Here is a 15,986-nt window from a genome sequence, read left to right as displayed (position 1 = left end):
CGCACGACCCCCCCCCCCCCCCCCCCCCCCCCCCCCCTCGCGCCTGGAAGTCCGCCGAATGAACCCTCAGCTCCACCTAAAAGCGGCTGGGGCATTGTCCAGAAAAGTCTAGACTTGTGGCACCAAGCCATCTGGTAGATCCTTTTGTACTTTGTTTTCCGTCTTTGTGTTTCTTCTTCGGCAAAACGACGTATCAGACGACTACTCCAACGGCGAGCGCCGGTTCCTACCAGACACCTGGTGTCCCCGCAACAAGCGACCACTGCCACGGTACACGGAGGCAGCACCCCCCCTGCAGGCAGCCCTGTCAACGCGCACTCGTCCTGACTAGGTAAACCCGACGTGCTACGTCGGAGGATCAAAAACGGAAAGGACGAAGCTCGTTCATGGCCGCCAGCCCTCGTGGCTCCCCCGCGTTCATCGACTGTAGCGGGGCAGTTCTTTAGTGACATTTCGGACCATCGACAGAACTCGGCAATTTAGAAACGTAAACTCATACAACCCAGGTAAGTGTACCTACCTAGTAGATACCTAGACCTTCTAGACCAACTCCCTACACAGTCAGATTGTTTTGGGGGCAGACCAAGTTGGAGGGAAGCGAATGAGAGATCTGGAAAAAGAAGTATGGAGGACGGGGACGGAGATGCATTGATCTAGAATTGATGTTTACACATCATTCGGCCCACTTAGGTCCCTAGCCACGGGCGCAGGCAGGGGGCGTCCGTGCCGGGAACTGAAGCTAGGGCACAATCGTTTCCGATCCACGAAACGGCAAGCGGCACAAAGGTGTTTGCCTCGATCGATCGGGTATAATTCGCTAGCAAGTGCATTGTCCCCGACGTGAATGATAGATCATATTCGGCCCCAGAAAAGGATCGCAGGGGCCGCCAATGTTATCCCAAGGCTCCAAAGGCTCGGGATCCGATTTTCACAGGCACAAGGGCACGTCGTGGAGTTGAGCCGCAAATTTGAGGCGACGAAACCGTAGGCTGATATTGATATCGTGTTTGTAGCGAGCCGGATTGGGCCAAGCCCGCCCGGAAAGAGACGCAACTTGCCTTCCCCTTTGCATTTCGTCTGGTTTATTTGTTTCGCACCACTATCCGGAAATCCCGGGACGATGAGGCCTGCCTTTGGTCCTGGCATGAGATCAGATTCGATGACACGAACGTGCATGCGTCTCACGCTGCTGGTGGCCGTGCCAGCGGAGTCAACCGCCCTCAGAGCACCTTTGGCGCTCCAACGAGCTCAAGGGACTAGCGTGCTAAGTAGTAGGCAAGTCAGGTACCCAGAGACATCCAGGGTGGCACCTACTCCTCACCCAGCCCACTTGAGACCATACCCATGAGCCGCTGTGAACCGCTGTGAACCGCAACGGGAGTGTCCCCAGAGCGGTGCGTTCGGCCGCTCTGGTGGTGCTCCCGTCTCCAGATCCCGCTGGAGACGGGTCAATACACAGTGCTGGAATGGATTGAGGGGTCTCAGGGCACGGCCAGGGCCTATTCGGGCGTCAACGCGTGCCCCAGGCGTGTCAGGATCTGCCTCTAGCCCAAAGCGGTCTGGCGGATACACGACCACATACTGTATCGTACGGAAGCAGAGGCGCGGCACGGCTCGTGTGCAAGACACGTCACGTCCAATTCACCTCACTACCTGCCTGAACGCTCATCGCCGCTGCCTGATCCCTAAATCACTGCCAGAGCAACCGTGCCTAGGTGCCCACGCTGCAGCACCTAGCGCTTGTTTTCCTCTCCACCCCCTTCCCTCCTCTTATCTCTCCTCTAGTCGACGCCCAAGCCTCCCCTGTTCTACTCCCATCAACCGCTGCGTCCCCTTTGCGTACCCCCCTTCGCGTATCCTTTCGCACCCCCAAGTAAGGCTTACATACCCGCACACCAGTCGAGCCCACCGAGGCCACCCACCACTCGCGCGACAACGTGCCGTGTTCCCGTCCCGGACATCAGACACTAGTGAATTTTTTTTTGCTCCCGTACCCCATACACATAATCCATCAAAGCTACAGCTTGCTTCTCCGCCTCGGCTCCTGGAGTTCTCACAAAAGTCGCGCGCTCCAGTCACCGGCGACGCAAACTGCCGGCCTCTTCGCCGCGCGGCGTGGCCAGGAGTAGCGGCGCGTCCCAAATCAAGGGCTGTCACCGTCTAGCTCCTACTCGAGTCAGCAAGGGAAGATCAATTCTCCTATTGCGGATCCCTACAGAAGGTGAAGTGGGGATCTCTGGTGGAGTCAAGGCACTTGACCTCATCAGGAGCAGGAGGGTGCAGGCGCATGTGTGCACAACGGTGCCCACGCACAAGCCCGCCACAAACGCCGATCAGGGATGGCACCTGCAGGAGACTCGCCGTCGGGGCGGCACACCGTCGACGGACTCTCTTCAGATGCCGATGTAGCACTGTTACAGCCGTCTACGGTGTCAGCCCAGCACACCAACAGCGGCGTGCGTAGGAATGACAAGACTGGCTCTCAGTCCGACCTCAGTCCCAAGGCGCAAGCCATCCGCGAGGCCTGTAAGCTGCGCAGGGTAGACGACCTCAAGGAGCTCGCCCTATCAAAAGGAGGGTTTCTATCCGACTCACTCAGGCAACAGGCATGTAAGGCTGGACACCTCTCATATTCTGATCATGTAATTGTTGGTCCAATGCTCATCCCATGTTGTTTTCAGGGCCGGTGCTCCTGGGTCTGGCACCCGAGGATGAAGTCATTGACCTAGATGGACCCTCCGTGACTGACCGAGCCTCGTCTTGGAGGGAGTTGCCACGACATCGCGATGAGGACCAGGTGCAACTAGATGTTGACCGGGCATTTGTCTACTACCCCAACCGTATGCAGATCCTCTTGCAGACCCTCGTATTCCATCTGCGTACTCCATCTGCTCTTTCACCCGCTAACACATCACGCCCTGCAGTTGAGAATCCAGTTGAGCTGGAGCGGCGAAAGGCTGACCTCTCAGACCTGATCGTCGAGGTCCTCAGGCGACATCCGTACCTGTGTTACTTCCAGGGATATCACGACATCTGCCAGGTCTTCCTCCTCGTACTCGAACCCGCACAATGTTCCCTAGCGGTGTCGCGACTTTCGGTCCTGCGCATCCGCGACTTTATGCTTCCCAACCTGACACCGGCCATAGCCCAACTGCGTCTGCTCCCGGACATACTGGACGCAGCAGACCCTGCACTTTGGCGCCACTTGTCGCAGACGGAACCCTTCTTCGCACTCTCCGGCACCTTGACCATGTACGCCCACGATGTGCAAACGCTCGGCGAGATCGCCCGACTGTTTGACGCTCTACTCGCGCTCGACCCGACCTTTAGCGTCTACGTCTTTGCCGCCATCGTGCTCTCGCGCCGCGACGAGCTATTCGACACCCCCGACTCGGAGCCAGAGATGCTGCATTCGATCCTTTCCAAGCTGCCTCAGCCCCTCGACCTAGACGCCCTTTTGGCCCGCGCGGCCGAGCTCGTCGTTCGGCATCGGCCCGACCGCCTCCCCGCCTGGCGTCATGTCTCGGCCGCCAGCGTGCTTAAGACGGCGCGCGACACGGCCACCTGCGCTGCCCAGTCCATGTCCTACGGTAGGGCCTGCTTCGACCGCCAGGTTCGCGAGCTCGAGTTTGCTGAAAAGCGCGATAAACTCAAGGCCGCTCTTTGGCGATACCGCAGGCCAGCCCGCGCCGTCGCCTTCGCCGTCGCCTTCGGAGTACTGGCTTTCTGGCTCAGGCGCTCTCCCGGTCCTCAGGCATACGTCACGGACCTGCTGTCCCGCTGGATCGGGGGCCACTAATCATGTACAATCACCCTCTTGTTCTCCGGATCAATCACTAATACATAGAATAAATGGACTCCGGGCAAAGGGGCCGGGCGATACACCCATAGACATGCCATCGCTCGGCAGATATAAGCGACTCAGCCACTTTAGACTCTCACGATTCGTCTGTACACATAGAGGATACTGAACCCAGGTAGAAAATCCATCTCTAGATGCTCAAAACCTGGATGGAACTTTTACACACGACTACACCAGTCGAGACCGAGCAGGCAAGGTCTTGTTTAGATATAATAAAAGGCTTTCCTAATTATCTGAACGCTTTTTCTTTTTCCTACCAACCCTCCTCCATGGTGTTTTTTCTAGGATACACTGTCCACAGAGACCCACGCTACGTGGTATAAAAATTGGGTGAGAAATGGTTATAGGAAAATATTGCGACATCAGCCGGACACCGAAAGGCCACGGAATCGCGCGTCTCTACGCTGTTTCCTGGAATGCAGTCTTCAACCCCTCAAAATGCTCCTGCTGCTCGGCAGCCAGCTTCCCTTCGGCGTCGCTGAGGATGGTCAAGATGAGCGAGTAGTTGTTGTAGAGGAAGCGCTCGCGCTTCCTCCTGTCCTTGCCGAACCAGGCCTGGCTGTAGCGCGTCAGGAAGGCCTCGGCCTCGGAGCGGAGGCGGCGCATGCTGGAGACGAGGGGCTCGTCGTCGCCCGCCTCGGCGCTGAGCGCCACGAGCCCGTGGAGCAGCTGGCCAAAGCGCTGCGTGACAACGTGGGGGGCCGCCGAGTGCTGCTGCGCCGCGGCGCCCGTGAGGGACTGCGGCCGCGAGGGGAGCGCGCTGGTCAGGGCCCGGATCGACTCACAATGGTGATCCATGACCACCTGAAGCCGCGGCCAGAGGAGCATGCTAGTCGCGTTGATGTAGCCGTCTACCGCCGGCACGCGCCGACGCTGCAGCTCAAAGGCAAACCGTTGGTTCAGTCGGATGCAGAGCAGGAGCCCTAGCCCGTCGAAAGAGTCGCCCGCTAGGGACCGCAATAGCGTCTGGCCCAGAGCGAAGGTTGGCTCGAAAATATAGTCGAAATGGCGAGATAGGGAGGCAGCCGGAATTGCCGGCGAGAAGAACGAGATTAGGAATGTGTATTCGGCCGTCGCATTGTCGATCAATGCAAGATTAAAGTTGCGGAAGGGAGTCTCCAAGTAATGCGTCGACTTGTCTTCTTCTGCTAGGTACGACGATAAAGCCATGTGGCTGCTGGTCTTCAGCACGTCCACGCGCCGCCCAAGGTTGAAGGCATCATGCGGCGGGCCCGGGATCCTGGAGCTGGACAGCACCGTGGTCTTGCGCGCCGAATCATCGTGGCCCAAGACGTCGTTCTTATCAAGAGTGTGCAGTTTGAGCTTCTCCAACGCCTTTTGGTAGCGGGTGAATTGGTCCAGGTAGTACCACCTCATTGTGTTCTTATACGCTTGACATATCTCGTCGGCGAGTGTAGCGTGGTGCTTACGAAGAAAGGCGAACAAATCTTTGAACTTGAGGAAGTTGTGCTGCTGGATAATTTGAGCATTGATGTTTGGGGAGCGCAAGGCTTTGATCTGGGCGACCAAGAAATCCCGTATCCGTTCGATGGCCTGAACGATACAATCAGTCGCCAGCTGCGAGATCCAAGATCCATGGTCCGTAGACCCAAGGGCGGTGGGTCACATACCTTGACCACCAGCTTCTCAAGCAACGGCTCCAGATCTGCCAAGGCTTTGCTTTTGCCTTGATTCGAGCTCTGCCGATTCGCCGCCGCACGTTTCTCCACGTCACGCAGGGCCTGCACCCATTGCTCGTCGATATGCCCTTCCGAGATCTTGGCTACGATAAGAGGAGACACGCTGACCTCCTCCACTATCGGGCCGAGGCCCTTTTCTACCGCCTTCCGGTTCTCCAGCCTCACGTTGAGAGCCGCGGACCTGTTCTGTAGGCTCTCTATGTCTGCCGAAACCGTTGCGAGGTCGTTTCGGAAACTCGTAAGGTTCGCCTCCACTGAGCTCAGAACGTCGTCACAGGCTCGGATCGACTTGGACAAGTCCTCGAACCTGGCCTTTCCGAGTTCGTCTATCAACCGCGGTGTCAGCAGGCGTGGTTGCGTTCCAGCGGAGGGTGTCCTGGAGGGGGGCGTGGCGCACACTCTTGGGTGGTGTGTGACCTATAGGGCTCATAACCCCCGTCGCGGCTGGTCTCGATGGCCAGTTCACTCAGGGACAGGCCGGCGAGGTCGAATTCCAGGTCGAGGTCCTCCTCGGTTAGTGGTGCCGGTGTCTTTTCCGCCGCCGGTTCGTCGCCGAGAAGCTTGGTCAGCAATTCAATCGCCTTGCCGCCATCATCCACCGTAGTTGACTGCTTGAGGGCAGATCCATTGGTCCGGCGCGCCGATGCGAGCAGAGAAAGGCTGGAGTCGCTGGAGGCGAGCGACAAGGACGAGGCGCGGGCCGATCGGGATGAGGTCAGGTAGGGGCCGCGAATGCTCGATGTCCGTCGCGGGAGGGGCGAGGCGGCGCGGCTGGTGGATTGGGATGAGGGCCCTGAGGTCCCCTGAACTGTGAGCCTGTCGAGCCACATCCTGGAGAAGGCTGGAGGGAAGGCTGGACTGGCGAGCGAGCGTTCACGGGCTCCGTGAAGCAACGATCATAGCTCGGAACGGCACCGCGTCGGCGACACGGGCGACGCGATGGCCAATTGCCCTTCCGCTGGAATTCGAAGCGCGTGTGTCTTGGTATTTGTGTGTTGGTGCTACTGGCAGTTGGGCAGAGTTGACGGCAGCGAAGGTCGAATGGAGGCGGCAGGCGTGACGTTGAGGGACAGCTGGCTTGCAGAGCGTCAGGGTGCGACTTGTCGCATGCCGGATGGGCTCATTGGCGGTCCCACATGCACGGGCATAGCGTCCAACCCAAAAGCGTCAAGTGCGCAGCTGCAACACACTCCATATAATTGGAGCCGCCCCCATCAACTTGTCCATGTTCACTGTCCTGTTTCATGCATCCCTCGCTGTTGTGTATTCTACACATATCTAAAGAGAGTTCTCTGGCCTCGGATCATTTATATTTTCTCCGTGTAGCAGTATCATCCGGCGAACACACCTTTTTCTACAGGTTAGTAGCAATGACCCTTCACAGCAAGGGATCTTTGGAGTGATTCGTGTTGCCCACACGAATAAGAATAACACACCTTTTGACACTCGAGTAGGTACCTACTAGGTATGTTCCAACCTATGATCATGACTGGGGCTGTTAATAACAGGTGCCATAGGTATGAGAGATCGTGCGAATGCCCAGGAAGGCTTCGAGGTAGCGTCTTGAGAGCATATACCTTTGCTTCAGGACTTGGCGAGCCAGGTAGGTACAAGAAGAGCATGTGCATTGCATATTACTGTCCTGAGCAAGATACGGCTCATCAATGAGATGAATACCACTCGAGTCACCTGGCCTTACGAGCAGTGCCCAATCAGAGCGCATGGGGTCAGCAAGACAGTTGCGGGGAATATATAGCGTCTCTTTATCCATTGTGACTTGTATGCAAGAGGCGAACCCACCCCTCTACCTACACCCAAGCGGGCAGACAGGCTCGCCCGCGGCGGGGCTGTAGTTGTAAGTGGTTGACGTTTTGCACGTTTGACGTGAAAGTCTAATCCCGGCATAGCGGTAACATGCTGCTGCGCCAAGGGCCACGCAAGAAAACCGCCAGTAATTATCAAAGGCAGGTGCCGACGGGCGGGAGGTACTTGATGTTCCCTCTGCCAGCGGGTAGCACTTCTCCGCCTGTTTGATTTCTTGGGGCCAGCATGGCCGGCAGCCCGACACAGTGGCATCGGGAGTCACAGCGCGTCGCAGAAACCGTAGGTACCTTGAGCGAAAGAGTTAGATCTGGGACCAGTTTCACGGGCAGCTGCCTACCAGGTACCCAGGCGGGTATGCGGTACCTACCACCTTAGGCAGGTAGGTACCTTTTTTCACCCGTGGGGAGATCCATCTAAATGGGTGGCCTGTACATCTGAGAACACCTGGGCTGCGTCCCTCACGGTCCCGTCCGGCCGATGCAGAGCGCAGAACGCAGAACATCAGGAGGCCATCCAATCCGACCAATGCTCAAGCTGCAAGCAGCAAGGCATGCAAAAGGAAAGACACTTCTCCGTGACGTTTGGTCCGCAGCCGCAAAATATTTCGGCTTTCGCAGGCTGGAAACGAGCCAATCCGTTGCCGCGCCCATTTGCATCACTTGGGGCACACTCATCGTTGCTAGCACCCACCACCAACAGAGCCCACCCCCTCGACCCCACATCCCCCGTCTGGAACTGACTTGACCCCTCCCCGCCGCTTGCACTTTTGCCATCCCTCTTCCTATTAATTTTTGAAAATTTCCCAAAACCCCTTCCTCCGCAGGAACTTTTTTCTTTCCACTCCTGCTCCCCAAACTTATTCTTCTCTTGTCCTGAGGTGTCTCTCACGTCGTTGTCGTCGTCCGCAGACTCGCTCTCTTGCCCCGCCATCCCTCCAAGCAAAGCCTCCTCTGCTTCACGTAGCGAAAATGTCGGACGAGGTAAGCGCATTGCCATGACTGGCTATATGTGTGGTGTGCCTCACTGCCGCCTCTTGTCTGGGGGAAAACTGGTGGGAAAAAAGCAAACCCCCGCCGTCGCATGGCCTCGTTCGCGCACCAGAACCCCGCCGTGCGCCGTGACAGGGGAAGACACCAAGAACACCAAGAACACCAAGAGGCAACAGGGGAACGGAAACTTGGCCCGCAGCTTCCCCGCGCCGGTTGAATTCGCTTGTTGTCCTCGTCACACGCCGCAGAATACCACAGGGTCGTCGTCCTTGCACCGATACTAACGCATCCATCTCGGCTCTAGCAACATGAGCACACCTTCGAGTCGGCCGATGCCGGCGCGTCGGCCACCTACCCGATGCAGTGCTCGGCCCTGAGGAAGGGTGGCCACGTCGTTATCAAGGGCCGTCCTTGCAAGATCGTCGACATGTCGACCTCCAAGACCGGCAAGCACGGTCACGCCAAAGTCCATCTGGTCGCCATCGACATTTTCACCAACAAGAAGCTTGAGGATCTCTGCCCCTCGACCCACAACATGGACGTCCCCAACGTTACCAACGACACCTATGAGCTTGTAAGCATCCGACGCACACCCTAGAAAGAGATAGAGCTTGCCACAATTGCGGCCACATCTCATCCAGTTTGGCCTGCGAGAGACTGACATGATCCTTTCGCCGCCCAATGCAGATCTACCTGAACGACGACGGTTTCCTCCAGCTCATGGACTCTAACGGCAACCAGCGTGAGGATATCAAGCTGCCCGGTGGCAGCGAGAAGGCGGATGAGGTTGCCAAGGAGATCACTCGTCTCCACGACCTGAAGATGGACGACGACCGTGAGATCTGTAAGTCTGCCCCGTCGTATTTGGCACTTGATGCCTGTCAGGGGATGCGACTGACGGCGTTCCGTTATAGTCGTTGTTGTTACCAAGGCCATGGGTGAGGAGGTTCCCACCCAGGTCAAGCCTTCCTCCGGCTCGTCTTAGATGGCTGCGCGCCACGATGGGTCGCCGTAGTCAGCGACTCCTAGGTCCGCCGAAACCGGGAGTCTCGCAGCTACAAAATTCTTTTGACATTTTTCTTGCTAGCCAGCTATCTTGCATGGTTGTTCGTTCTCAGGGGCGCAGTGGCTGCGCATACACACATACACACAATCATGAGGGGGATTTCAACTGGGCGCTTTTTCTTCTCCTTTCAACGGAGCGGCGGTATAGGAATATTTCGATCAGACAGAACTCGCTGTTTAAAAGCTCTTGACACTCTGTTTTTCCTCATATCACCGCGGAGGGAAAAACACACGAAAGCCACCCTGGCCGAGCCACTCAAACGATGCTCAAGGCTATAGATTCTCAAGAGAATCCTCAAGCGTCCGAAGACAACCTGGCACTTTGTTTCACATGCAGTGACGATGCATCTGGGGCGTACTCAAGGAAGAAGGGGTCGAGGATGTCGAACAGGGCAGAATAAATAAACCAAGAAAAAAAGAGAAAAAAAGGAACCAGGTACCTACCTCTACCTACGTAGCGGTTTAAAAACCAACGAGATTCTCGAACTACCTGGCAGCCGTATCGTGGATATTTCTGCGTCCATAGGAAGGCAGATAGAACGTAGCTGAGGATGCAGCGGCAACCTTCACCTTTCGGAGCCTGCCAATAATGTTATTTTTTTCGTTGCGCTTTGAGCTTTACTTTGGCATTGTTCTGTGTTCTGCTCCTGTGGTTCACAGGAAAAGCATGGAGCCAACCTGCACCCCTGCATGACCTCAATCGCTTCTCCAATGAAATTGAACGAGACTACATACTAGACGCCCCGGTGATGTGATCGGTGCCTCGATAAAAAGCACAATGTCTGAACGTCGAAACTATCACAGATTCCCCAAGGGCCAAACGTGTGAGCAATGTCCGTCCAAGCGGTGGTACTCGGAAGACGGACGGCGATACTGCGACCGGGGCCATGAGATAGAGGTGAGTCTTTCTCCCCTCCTAGACCCAGCCTATTCCCGCGCATCCCACTTCGTCTCCCTGACGTGTACCTTTGGGCCATCTACCACAGGGATTCGTGGAACGCGGATTCGAGGACGAGGATGCGTTTGGGCAGACGGGCCACATCGCCCGAAAAGAGAAGGAGGAGCGCGAGAGGGTGTCCCGAACGCTGTCGGGCAACGCGTCGCGCGAGCTGTACCTCCAGTGCTTGCAGCTGGTCCTACGCAAGCAGCTCTTCTGGCTCTTGCGCGACCGCGGCCTGCCGCCCGAGCTGGAGACCGTTGTGCGCGACCTCTGGGCGCTGCGCACGCGCAACATCGCGGGGCTCAAGACCGTGGCGGACGCGAAGAGGGAGGAGGGCGATGGCGACGACGAGGAGGCTGGTGGCTCGTTTGGCTCGGGCACAGAGGCCGGCACGCCCGAGTTGAAGATGTACAGCTCCGAGGGGAGCGCCAGCGAGAAGAGCGGTGACTTGTCGGACGCCACGAACATCACCACCATGAGCACCAGAGCTCGTAGCTGGAGTACGGATATCAGCTCCAAGCGATCGCTCCCGACGCTCATTGACACTCTGGCGCTCTGCTATCTTGGCACTCTCTTGATGCGCCTGCCCGTGAGGGTTGGGGATTTGTTTGTTTGGGGAATGAACAGCCAGATAACGTACCTTGATGCTGTGAGCACATTCTCCATTACCAACATAGCATCATTTTCCATTCTGCGAGGCATGGTATACTAACACCAGGGATCAGATTCAGGAGCTGCCCAAGGGGATGAGCAGCCGCCTCCCAAGTCGGTATCAAAGAATGCTGTCCGCGCGCGCCTCTCCGTTTTCCGGCGGCGAACTGCACGAGGCCGTGATACGGCTAGCAGGCTCGTTCAATGCGAACTACAAGCTCAAATTCCCGCCCCTGAATGAGCCGCTGTTGCTTATGAGGTACACAAGAGAGCTTGCGCTCCCGATCGAAGTGTATGCCTTCGTCCAGGGGATGGTGGAGTTCCTTAATGTCGACTTTACGTTTCCTCTGGAGCAGCGAAGGGTCAAGCTGCTGGATCACCCTGATGTTTTCCTCGTTGCTTGCACAGTTCTGGCTACGAAACTTCTCTGCCCATTCGACAACGACGAGAGATTTGCAGAGGGCGCCGCTCCTCCATTGGCCAGCATGAACTGGGATACCTGGAATCGCAGCTTCAGCAAGCCGGAGGCGGAAATTACTCTCTCACGGCGCGATCTCGAAAAGCTCGGTTCTGAGGAGGCGTGGACCCTCAACAGTACCAAGACCGACGACTACCTGGACTGGTACCAGCAAGCCAAAATCGACGAACAGCGTCCTAATGGTGCGTGATTCAGCTCGATGGGAGTCAATAACGTCGAAACTGCTTACTTTGCTCTTCTCTCCCTCGTTTTTCTTTATCCAATCCCCCACGGTCATTCTGCTCTGAACATACAATGCTAACTAGGCGCTATCTCATCAACCAAAGTGCTGGCTCGTTTTGCCGCCCTGTTCCCCTTGGAAAAGAGAGACAGGAAGGAGCCTGCTTCAGAGCCTAGCGAGGCGGCAATAGATGAGAGACTTACTCGCCTGCAGGGCAGTATAAGTAGTATATCGATCGGAGCCACCGGCACCAGGAGACCTGGCGAGGCGCATCACGTATACAGGACCGTTGAGGATCTCACAGAAAACTCCAAGCTGTTTTATACCAAAGCAGGTAAGCGGGCGATGCGCGTTATTATTTCAAACGAGACTGTAAGCTAACAACTGTCACATAGCCGAGATCTCAGGGTTGTCGATCGCCAAGCTAGTCAAAGCCGTTTTCATGCTTGAGCGAAGGCTTGACGCATGGATTGCGACTAAAAAGCAGGCAGACAAGGGAGAGCGGGATGACGCCTAGGTAGCTAGGTAGCGCATACCATGTTTCGTGGTAATTAGTGGACAAAGCATGAAGCAAAGACTAGCATAGCGTCATCCGTAGCCAAGGCGGCAATTCGGATTCGGTAGATGCAATGCGCCTATACAGTTTATTTAATACCAAATCAGGTCTTGTTGAAGAGGCGGCAAGTACCAATTGCCTTCAGGAGATGGGATGGTCGCGACCAAGGGTCCACGTGATCAGAGGGTTGGTTGGAGTGGGGCGCGGACATATTGCCTGACAAATGGGTCCGGCACACATCAATTTGCTTAACCCACCAGAATTTGAGGTGGGATTTCTCTCGCCTCTTCATCGACGACCAGAACAAATCGCCCTTCACAAAGACCGCCAAGAGTAAGTTGCAAGCCCCCCGATGATGTTTCTGCGTCGCGGATTTTACGAGAGCATGGTGCTGACCTCTCTGGACGTATAGTGCAGATGTGAGTCCTTCCGTGTCCGCACGCCCGCCTGGCCGCGCCGATTCCTGCCATGGCCCCGAGCCGAACGAACCCGTACTTACGTCGATACCCGATGGCAGCTTCGTGAAGACCCTTACTGGCAAGACCATCACCCTGGAGGTCGAGTCCTCGGACACGATCGACAATGTGAAGTCCAAGATCCAGGACAAGGAGGGCATCCCTCCCGACCAGCAGCGCCTCATTTTCGCCGGCAAGCAGCTTGAGGATGGCCGGACGCTGTCCGACTACAACATCCAGAAGGTTCGTTGGATTTGCCAGCGCGGGGATCGAGACACTCGGAAAGGGAATAGTCGATACGTTTGGCGGCCGGCGGTTCGCGACAGGATCACTGACTGGCTGTGAAAACTACAGGAGTCGACCCTCCACCTGGTGCTCCGTCTGCGTGGTGGCATCATCGAGCCCAGCTTGAAGGCTCTGGCCAGCAAGTTCAACTGCGACAAGATGATCTGCCGCAAGTGCTACGTATGTGCACTCCCCCACTCACTCCGCGAGGCGGGCAGCCTTACAGGCCGACTGTGTACTGAACCTTGTTCCTTTCTTCGCTCTAGGCGCGTCTGCCCCCGCGTGCCACCAACTGCAGGAAGCGCAAGTGTGGTCACACCAACCAGCTGCGCCCCAAGAAGAAGCTCAAATAAGCGGTGCAAATTCTCCTATTCATGGTCTCTGGCGTCTCGGATTTTTGTTGGCATTCATCAAAAGGAGAGCAAATGCTGGGGAATTTGGAATTCAGAAGCCTTTGCGAGGATTGGGAACCGGATCTGGCTTGTGGAAACGACTCATCGCCGTATGGACGATTATGAAATTGCAGTCAAGCTGCCGCCTCTCTTAGCCATGCCCAGCAATGAAGATCCTTTTTTGTTTTATCGTGTTTGGTCCAGCCAAGTTGAGATATGCTCGACGCCCTTGAAAACATGCATAATATCACGTGGACCATCGCATTCGATTCGAGGGGTAACCATCATCAGCTGCAGAGGTGGTGCGACATCGACGCCCCACATAGACACTGTGCCAGGTAATGCAGTTCGTTGCATTATGTACTGTGTCTGTCGTCTTGGAGCTTAGTTACGTGTGCAGATTGACCCTCACAAGCTTAGGCGCCAGGCTCCGAACACGACAACATCGACGACAGCGACAACCACTCGACCATTACCGTACGCCTGTGTCCGAGATATACCTGATCGACTCTTTTCGGCCGCACGCCGCCTCTGGAAGAAGCGAAAGCGCCCCGCCGGCGCAAACCCCCATCGCTACTCAGTGTCCACACCCCAGCGCCCCGACCATGTCTGGAGCCGGCTATGATGCCGTCGTCGATGTTGACGACGAGGTGAGCGAGCGCTTTCCCCTTCAAAGAAACCATTCTATACAGCACACTCTTCTGACGCAACGGCCCCTCTTGGGACTATAGGGTGACTTGGGCCACACCGATCTTCAAGACGACCTCGAGTTCCACAACTCGACCTTCCAAGAAACCGCACCCGGCGGCAGGAAAGCCGGCCACACCGGGGCCGGGGCCTCGGGCTCGGGGCTCCCTCTACCCGCAACCGCTTCGGCCGTCTCGGGGAAGCGGTTCCTGTGGTCGATCCAGTTCTACCAGCAGTTCTTCGATGTCGATACCTCGGCCGTCCTGAGCAGGTGCTGGGCCGCCCTGTACCCCCGCGCCAACTTCCTGGATGTGCTAGAGGGTAACCCCGACCTGTACGGGCCCTTCTGGATCGCCACTACCGTTGTGTTCATCCTCTTCATTGGTGGCACCATAAGCCAGTACCTCGCCGTGAAGGGTACATCGTCGTTTGCATACGATTTTACTCTGCTGAGTGGTCCGTCATCCCCCACCCTCCAAAATCTGATCCACGGTCCCGAGACGGAGGAGTCGACGTATCGGCTAGGGCCAGTTTGGGCTAACGATTCCACGCATTTAGGCGCCGCTGGGCTTATTTACGGATATACACTGGCGATTCCCGTGATCCTCTTCCTCGCGCTGCGCTACTTCGGATCCGAGTCGGCCAACCTGCTCGAGTGCTGGGCGTTGTACGGCTACAGCAATCTGATCTGGATCCCCGTGGCCATCGTTAGCTGGTCACGCATCGATATCCTCAACTACGTCTTTGTGGCCGTCGGTTTCGGCTACTCGGTCGCGTTCCTCTTGCGAAACCTGTACCCGGTCCTGAGCGCGACGGACCGCCAGACCAGCAAGGCGCTCCTGATCGTGGTTGTCGTCCTCCACTTCGCGCTGGCCGTCACCATCAAGTTCCTCTTCTTTGCGCACCATAGCCCCATCGGGTCAGGTTCAGGGGACGAGGCAAAGACCCCGGCTAGCTAGTTCGCCTCGCGTGCTTGGGAGCACGTCGTGTATTCTATCTAGTACATGATAAGGGTGGACCAGAATGTGCGATTAGTGTTGACTGTTTGGCTTGTTGTTTTTGGACTGGCAGCCGGATGAGGACAGGCTCTGTCATCAGGGCGTTTGTCAGTTTTTGACGTGATGGTGCAAATTCGAGTTGCAACACAGCATGGGATCTTGAATCCCGAGAACAAAAAGGGCTGCTGATTATTGATTGTTCCATATTCTACGGCTACCGAGGAGGCTTGCCGCCCGGTAGCAGCCTTTACCGTTGAACCTCGCCGCCGTTGCTGTCCCAGTCCAGCCAACTGCCCGAATACTCGCCGACGTTCCTCCACCCCGCGTCTCTGGCGAGCTGTGCGGCTGCGCGGCTCCTGACTCCGGCCTTGCAGTAGAAGACGAGCTCGGCGTCGTGATCCGGGCGGGGGAAGTCGAACCTGTCGGCGAACTCGTCGTCGGTGATGTGGAAGCTGTCGGGCTGGGTGGTGATGGGTATGTTGATGGCCGTCGGGATCCGGCCCGTGGACTGGAGCTCGCCCGGCTCGCGGGTGTCTGGCGGCCGTGTAACCCGGGCGGTCGGTCAGCTTGGGAGGAAGAGAGGGTGGTGGCAGTTCGGCACTACCCCTATGATGTGTCCAGGGATGTTTCCGGACTTGCGCCCGTGGCGTGCCGAATGCCAGAGGTGGGTGGGTGGGTTGACGAGGCGCGAGGGGGTTTCACTAACCAACGATGATTATGTTTTGCGCCAAGCCAGACTTTGAGTCTTGCACGAGCTTCTGGACCTAAAGAGAGCGAGGTCCCCCAAAGAAAACAGGGGATCGAAGTGGTCAACACGGGCCAGCCAAATATAGAATCCTTCCCCTACATTCTTTCAAGCGAGATCATGGCTGCCAAGAGGCTTC

General features: G+C 56.8%; 8 protein-coding genes across 8 annotated transcripts in view; 5 read left to right on the top strand and 3 right to left on the bottom strand.

Moving 5' to 3' along the window:
* Nucleotides 1–1,210: 1,210 nt before the first annotated feature.
* Nucleotides 1,211–1,961, bottom strand: GGTG_04104 (hypothetical protein; the record flags this gene model as incomplete). The annotated part of the gene is made up of 3 exons (XM_009221894.1): nt 1,211–1,256; nt 1,322–1,499; nt 1,889–1,961. 3 exons carry the CDS (start codon nt 1,959–1,961, stop codon nt 1,211–1,213), a joined length of 297 nt encoding a protein of 98 aa, XP_009220158.1.
* GGTG_04103 (hypothetical protein) lies at nt 1,635–4,086 on the top strand. The gene is made up of 3 exons (XM_009221893.1): nt 1,635–2,610; nt 2,682–2,840; nt 2,925–4,086. The coding sequence occupies exons 1-3, from the start codon at nt 2,340–2,342 to the stop codon at nt 3,797–3,799; spliced, it is 1,305 nt and encodes a 434-aa protein (XP_009220157.1). The 5' UTR covers nt 1,635–2,339; the 3' UTR covers nt 3,800–4,086.
* Nucleotides 4,000–6,630, bottom strand: GGTG_04102 (Vps52/Sac2 family protein). Its single transcript, XM_009221892.1, has 3 exons — nt 5,960–6,630; nt 5,494–5,888; nt 4,000–5,416 (listed from the first exon to the last, which is right to left on the bottom strand). Exons 1-3 carry the CDS (start codon nt 6,390–6,392, stop codon nt 4,262–4,264), a joined length of 1,983 nt encoding a protein of 660 aa, XP_009220156.1. The 5' UTR covers nt 6,393–6,630; the 3' UTR covers nt 4,000–4,261.
* Nucleotides 6,631–8,142: 1,512 nt separating this feature from the next.
* Nucleotides 8,143–10,049, top strand: GGTG_04101 (eukaryotic translation initiation factor 5A). The gene is made up of 4 exons (XM_009221891.1): nt 8,143–8,366; nt 8,680–8,949; nt 9,063–9,219; nt 9,290–10,049. The coding sequence occupies exons 1-4, from the start codon at nt 8,355–8,357 to the stop codon at nt 9,358–9,360; spliced, it is 510 nt and encodes a 169-aa protein (XP_009220155.1). The 5' UTR covers nt 8,143–8,354; the 3' UTR covers nt 9,361–10,049.
* Nucleotides 10,050–10,218: 169 nt separating this feature from the next.
* GGTG_04100 (hypothetical protein) lies at nt 10,219–12,246 on the top strand (the record flags this gene model as incomplete). The annotated part of the gene is made up of 5 exons (XM_009221890.1): nt 10,219–10,338; nt 10,427–11,029; nt 11,106–11,691; nt 11,836–12,063; nt 12,125–12,246. The coding sequence occupies 5 exons, from the start codon at nt 10,219–10,221 to the stop codon at nt 12,244–12,246; spliced, it is 1,659 nt and encodes a 552-aa protein (XP_009220154.1).
* A 192-nt stretch (nt 12,247–12,438) lies between these two features.
* Nucleotides 12,439–13,659, top strand: GGTG_04099 (ubiquitin-60S ribosomal protein L40; the record flags this gene model as incomplete). Its single annotated transcript, XM_009221889.1, has 6 exons — nt 12,439–12,471; nt 12,546–12,618; nt 12,698–12,704; nt 12,803–12,983; nt 13,095–13,205; nt 13,292–13,659. 6 exons carry the CDS (start codon nt 12,439–12,441, stop codon nt 13,376–13,378), a joined length of 492 nt encoding a protein of 163 aa, XP_009220153.1. The 3' UTR covers nt 13,379–13,659.
* Nucleotides 13,660–13,775: 116 nt separating this feature from the next.
* On the top strand, nt 13,776–15,613 carry GGTG_04098 (hypothetical protein). Its single transcript, XM_009221888.1, has 3 exons — nt 13,776–14,067; nt 14,149–14,560; nt 14,663–15,613. Exons 1-3 carry the CDS (start codon nt 14,023–14,025, stop codon nt 15,061–15,063), a joined length of 858 nt encoding a protein of 285 aa, XP_009220152.1. The 5' UTR covers nt 13,776–14,022; the 3' UTR covers nt 15,064–15,613.
* GGTG_04097 (hypothetical protein) overlaps nt 15,237–15,986 on the bottom strand; it is a 1,744-nt gene continuing 994 nt past the window's right edge. Inside the window, exons 2-3 of the mRNA XM_009221887.1 lie at nt 15,809–15,866; nt 15,237–15,636 (exon numbers count right to left, since the gene is read on the bottom strand). Of these exons, the coding sequence (XP_009220151.1) occupies nt 15,350–15,636; nt 15,809–15,866 (345 nt within the window). The 3' untranslated portion in view covers nt 15,237–15,349. The remainder of the gene's footprint in view (nt 15,637–15,808; nt 15,867–15,986) is intronic.

Source organism: Gaeumannomyces tritici, assembly GCF_000145635.1.
Source record: "Gaeumannomyces tritici R3-111a-1 unplaced genomic scaffold supercont2.2, whole genome shotgun sequence".
In the NCBI taxonomy this organism is placed as follows: domain Eukaryota; kingdom Fungi; phylum Ascomycota; class Sordariomycetes; order Magnaporthales; family Magnaporthaceae; genus Gaeumannomyces; species Gaeumannomyces tritici.
The sequence above is the reverse complement of the archived record's forward strand: the minus strand, read 5'-3'. Positions and strand labels throughout refer to the sequence as shown.

Excerpts from the sequence above, each read along its gene's own strand:
- GGTG_04098 (XM_009221888.1), top strand. The coding sequence starts at position 14,023 with ATGTCTGGAGCCGGCTATGATGCCGTCGTCGATGTTGACGACGAG. Across the intron at positions 14,068-14,148 it reads TCGTCGATGTTGACGACGAG|GGTGACTTGGGCCACACCGA; the intron begins GTGAGCGAGCGC and ends TTGGGACTATAG. Across the intron at positions 14,561-14,662 it reads CGATTTTACTCTGCTGAGTG|GCGCCGCTGGGCTTATTTAC; the intron begins GTCCGTCATCCC and ends CCACGCATTTAG.
- GGTG_04101 (XM_009221891.1), top strand. Across the intron at positions 8,950-9,062 it reads CCAACGACACCTATGAGCTT|ATCTACCTGAACGACGACGG; the intron begins GTAAGCATCCGA and ends CGCCCAATGCAG. Across the intron at positions 9,220-9,289 it reads GGACGACGACCGTGAGATCT|TCGTTGTTGTTACCAAGGCC; the intron begins GTAAGTCTGCCC and ends GTTCCGTTATAG.
- GGTG_04103 (XM_009221893.1), top strand. The coding sequence starts at position 2,340 with ATGGCACCTGCAGGAGACTCGCCGTCGGGGCGGCACACCGTCGACGGA. Across the intron at positions 2,611-2,681 it reads CTCACTCAGGCAACAGGCAT|GGCCGGTGCTCCTGGGTCTG; the intron begins GTAAGGCTGGAC and ends TGTTGTTTTCAG. Across the intron at positions 2,841-2,924 it reads ATTTGTCTACTACCCCAACC|TTGAGAATCCAGTTGAGCTG; the intron begins GTATGCAGATCC and ends CACGCCCTGCAG.
- GGTG_04102 (XM_009221892.1), bottom strand. The coding sequence starts at position 6,392 with ATGTGGCTCGACAGGCTCACAGTTCAGGGGACCTCAGGGCCCTCATCC. Across the intron at positions 5,889-5,959 it reads GTCACACACCACCCAAGAGT|ACGAACTCGGAAAGGCCAGG; the intron begins GTGCGCCACGCC and ends CGCGGTTGATAG. Across the intron at positions 5,417-5,493 it reads TTGAGAAGCTGGTGGTCAAG|GCCATCGAACGGATACGGGA; the intron begins GTATGTGACCCA and ends TGTATCGTTCAG.